General features: G+C 38.3%; 1 protein-coding gene across 1 annotated transcript; it reads right to left on the bottom strand.

Annotated features, from left to right (window-relative positions):
- Positions 1 to 596: 596 nt before the first annotated feature.
- LOC111405418 (probable metal-nicotianamine transporter YSL5) lies at positions 597 to 3914 on the bottom strand. The gene is made up of 6 exons (XM_023034282.1): positions 3212 to 3914; positions 2938 to 3101; positions 2686 to 2783; positions 2436 to 2570; positions 1970 to 2159; positions 597 to 1862 (listed from the first exon to the last, which is right to left on the bottom strand). The coding sequence occupies exons 1-6, from the start codon at positions 3597 to 3599 to the stop codon at positions 756 to 758; spliced, it is 2082 nt and encodes a 693-aa protein (XP_022890050.1). The 5' UTR covers positions 3600 to 3914; the 3' UTR covers positions 597 to 755.
- Between the last annotated feature and the right edge of the window lie 707 nt (positions 3915 to 4621).

Genomic DNA, 4621 nt, shown 5'->3' with positions numbered 1-4621 from the left:
CACAACTATTTATGAGAATCTGTGGAAGTATCTGTTGAATTAATTATGGCAATATATGAGGTAAATATGTTGGAAAATATGGCTGGTTTCTTAAGATTTAAATTATGGTGTTAAAGTTGGTTTTAGGCAAATCCCTTCTTGGATGCAATGAAGCGTAGCATTGAGCATAGCCATATCTCTAATTCTGAATCAGTGAGCAGATGGAAAGACGTGACCGACTAGTCTATTTATAGTGGTGAATAAAATTGTGACCAAAGTTAGGATAGCCCCACCGAGCTATCGGAAAATGAATGCAGTTTTGTAGCTGGCAGATATCCTCCCTGCCCAAGAATTAAGACAAGACATGGATAAGAACTGGCATAACTCCATTGTGATTTTTACGAAAACTCTTTCAGCTACTACACTGTTTAACATTTTCATATTTTATTTAAGATTCAATTTTATTTGTACAAGGTAGATAAGTGAATTTGTTTCAGTTTGATAGCCATGGCTGTCTACAAGCTATCTTCATCTTCTTTCGGTAAGCAGTAATAGTATCTAAAAATTGTATAAAGCTACTCTAAAAGTTGTGGTGTATTTTTAAAATCTACATCGGATAACTTGAAATCCTTTTTATAGGGTATATTGTAGAAGACTTGAAACATAGGAATGGAGTGCATAAATTTAATCTCTTATTTATCCATACAGGATAATCCTTTTTGGTTTATGAAGGCAATACTTGTTCGGATACAAATTAATTTTTACCCCCAGCATATCTAGGATCCCAAGTACTTATCTACCTTAGTGTTTGTAGCCCTCGACAGGAATTTCATGCAGATTGGAGGTTTCACCCCGACTAGAGCTAGTATAGAGCTAGGCAAAGTCCAGATGCCATCTCCACAAATCAAACCAGAAGCTACTGCAGGACCAAAGGCATCTGCCTTGGCTCTGTTTATCTTCTGCCACACAAAAAGTATGAGGCTACCAGCACACATATCAATGGCAAAATAGGAACCCAAATAAAATGGTATCGCCATTGCCATTGGAAGTGGTATAAACCACGAACGTTTCTTTCCCAAAGCATCTCTTATTAAGTTGATGAAAATGGATGCAGCAAAGAATCCGTAACATAGCTTGAGGCATTCCTTCGGTAGAGCTGAGAAGCCTTCAACCCCAAGTTTAGCCATGCTATAGTAGACAGTAGCAAAGGGAGCGGGATATTCACTTGTAGGAAGCCCAAGATCAGGAAAAGCTTTGTAGAAAACCCAAAAGACACAAGGAGAAATCACACATCCCATAGCAGTGCCAATCACTTGGCTCACAAACATTGAACGGGGTGAAGCCAAGGTTAAGTAACCTGTCTTAAAATCCTGCATGATATCAGAGGCAGTGGAAACTATATTCAACATCACTCCACATGCTGCTAAACCAGCAAGGATTCCACCATGTGAGGCCCCTGCCCATGCCCCAATTGTAAAGATGGCAAGCTTCCCGTAGGTAGATGCGAGTGACCAATCAGTGAGTCCACACCCAAATGCGTTACAGAAGGCCAAGCTTGGTGCAAAGACATAGATAACAATTACATAGTACCACTTGAGTTGGTGGAAGATGTGAGGAAGGATTGCAGTAGAGACTGCAGCAAGGGTGAAATAGCCTCCAATTGCAAACCACGTTGGGATTTGATCTTCAAGAAATAGTTGGGTGCGGCGTTGGTCATCATAAGATAGTGATTTCTTGGCAGGAGAGGAATGTTCTACCACTGGGATTTGCATATTTGCATTTCTTTGTTGGATTTTTTTAATCAAGCCGGCTAGAGTTCGGCTGAGAACCTTGCAAAAGTTGTATAGGCCATCACCGAGTATCATGGCAATGCCAATGAATACCTGTTATGGTTTTAGTTCACATTTTGTTTTAGTGAACGATATATTATTGAAAAAGCAAATTTAAATATAGCAGTTTTGGGTGAAACTATGGTGTAATAGGAATTCACCTTGTAACCTTGAAGCCCTTGCAAACTATGTGAGTCGAGATCAGCAGAGTACCAATCCCCCTTTCTAGTTTCAATTAGAGGCCACAAAATACCCCACGACAGAATCCCTCCAACAAGAATGGAAACATTTATGATGTGAGGACAGATCATCCCTACCCCAACATAAGTTGCTGAGAAATCAAAGAAAAACCTGTAGTTCCAAAACAAAAGTTTAAGCCACAGAAAAAATGAATTCAGCTCATGATTGTTAACTTTAACGCTAGCCGGCAGAATTTCACTATATCTGGCCTCTGTTCAAGTCTATTGTGGGATTAGAAAAATCAAGTCTTACTTGTAAGGCAGTTAAAAATCCCGGACCAATCTTCAATAGGAAGATGCTTGGTCCAATGATTGTGTGGTGAGTCAAGCAAAAAGAAGCAAAGACATTTTACTTCGCTAAATAAAAAAAAGAACATTTTATGCTTACTTGTATTCATATGCTTTTAATCCAAATGTTGGGAAATTCGAAAATCCACAGCCATCACCAGCCGAGAAGAACCATTGGAAGAAACCCCATAAGAAGCTGAAGGAGAAAAACTTGCCCAATACTCTGACTTGTTTCCTAAATAAAAATGTACAAATCCTTCTTATTCTAATATCTTTCGCTCGCTTTTTGTTTTTAATATCTAAATTAACTTATAAATGAGATGTTAGTTATAACAGGAATGACGACTTACTTTGCTAGTTTGGCTCCTTGAGGAGTGTGGAAGCTGTTAATTAGATGTGCAGTAGCAGTACCACTAGGATATGTCAACTTGAAGTCTATTATCATTGTCTACATAAAATAAGTGTGGAACATTACGATCCATTAGATATTATTTGTTAATTTTTTGTGGAGATTAATCATAAAATTTTGCTTAATATGGCTCATTCAGTAACTTTCTTCTTTCCCTAAAATCAAATTTGTCTTAGCAAAGGATAAGGAATACCTTTCGGAGAGGCAACACGGAAAAAAGTCCCAGAAAGCTAACCACAAAAAGAAAGCTTATCATCCAGCCTATTGCTGGGTTCTTGTAGTCAAATCCATATTTGGCCTCTTCTGATTGTTTGGCAACCCGTTCGCTCATTCCAAATAGATAACCTCCAAAGCCTCCTGTACAAGATCAGGTTGAATTTTCTTTATGGAAAGAGTGTGTGTGTGTGTGTGTGAGAGGGAGGGGAGGGGGAGGGGGGAGAAGAAGGATTAGGAGCACATTTACTGACCGCTAAAGGCGATGCCAGAGGAGGCAACTACGCAGGTTTGAATGACAGTATTTTCTTGGCGGGTGAAAGGCTGCTTCAACATGCCAGATTTCTCGAGTAGTTTAGTCCAAGTCTTGACGAAGAAGAATCCCAATAGACCGGCCGAGACATTCAGAGATGGTATAATTCCAGTAGTGAGATTGAGCTTCATTACTATGAAGCAGAACATCACTGACAACAGGAAACTCACTGTAAAAGCTCTCATTGTTAACTGTTTTCTCCATGAGGGCACCTCCTTATTCTCAAATATTCTCTCCACTGACAATTCTTCTTTATCTTCCAATTTCTTTGAAGTTTCATCTTCCGATCTCAATCCATTTTCTGTATTGTTTTCCCTTCCATTGTCCATCTCTTCACTCCAGACCACTTTGGATTTAAACTTTAGACTGTTCAAGGAATCTTTCTTTGTTAGATATTTTATTGAAGGAAGGGATGAAATTATGAAGACTTTAGAGCGGAATCACATATTGGATTCAAGGGTGTGGGGGCAAGAAAGCAACTTGCGCATGCCATAATCTACCCCAATTCACGGAAGGACTTCTTTCACTTCTATCGCTCTCAAATCTCAGTGCTGTCAAAATTGGACCAGCTTCGATCCCAAAAATGAGAGCTACTCCGGTGTGTAAAAACCTTAAAGTTAGAAACTAATTAGACAAGTCAAGAAGTGGTTCATTCAACTCTAATCTTGCATATAATTAACCCATTGCAATATATGGATTGGAATAGTGGGAAGGGACAAGTTAGAAATTACTCCTTTCAAGTTACCAGGGGTGGAGCCAGGATTTTAGTTCAATGCGGGCAAAATTTTTTTGACGACGAATGTCGAGGTTTTGGTCGGGGATTTAATGACGATAAAAAAATAAAACAATAGTACATCAATACTAAAAACGACATAATTTATATATTACACTTGTTTTTTGCGAGTTTTCATACTTTGATATCATTGTATAATAACTTCATTATTGAACCTGAAAAATATATCTTTCTCCACATAAACAATTGTGCTATCATTCATTCACTGATCACCCAATTACTACTAGGAGTGGGAGTAATTCGAGATGTCAAATGAATCACAAATACTGGAAGCAACTCAAAAAACTAGTGCAATTTACAATTTCACAAAATCAATTCACAATCTCACAATGCAATATATACTATTTCCAAATACTTGGCAACTTGAACTTGCAATCACAGATTCTCAGAGAACCAGAGCCCAGAGGCAACAATGAACTGGTGGTCCACTGGAAGTTTGTGCCGTTTCGAGCAATTAAGCCCCCGTTTGAGCCCCATTTCTTGGAGATTATAATGTTTTGAATAGTATTTTTTTGAAAAATGAGTGGTTGAAAAGAAAAGAAAAGATTTTGATTTACG

This window comes from Olea europaea, chromosome 12 (genome assembly GCF_002742605.1).
Source record: "Olea europaea var. sylvestris chromosome 12, O_europaea_v1, whole genome shotgun sequence".
Lineage (NCBI taxonomy): Eukaryota > Viridiplantae > Streptophyta > Magnoliopsida > Lamiales > Oleaceae > Olea > Olea europaea.
The sequence above is the reverse complement of the archived record's forward strand: the minus strand, read 5'-3'. Positions and strand labels throughout refer to the sequence as shown.

Bases quoted from the DNA above. Each gene is read 5' to 3' on its own strand.
- LOC111405418 (XM_023034282.1), bottom strand. From the start codon at position 3,599: ATGGACAATGGAAGGGAAAACAATACAGAAAATGGATTGAGATCGGAA. The intron at 3,102-3,211 runs GTCAGTAAATGT...GATCTTGTACAG, and splicing joins CTCTGGCATCGCCTTTAGCG to GAGGCTTTGGAGGTTATCTA. The intron at 2,160-2,435 runs GTAAGCATAAAA...TTGGAACTACAG, and splicing joins TTAAAAGCATATGAATACAA to GTTTTTCTTTGATTTCTCAG.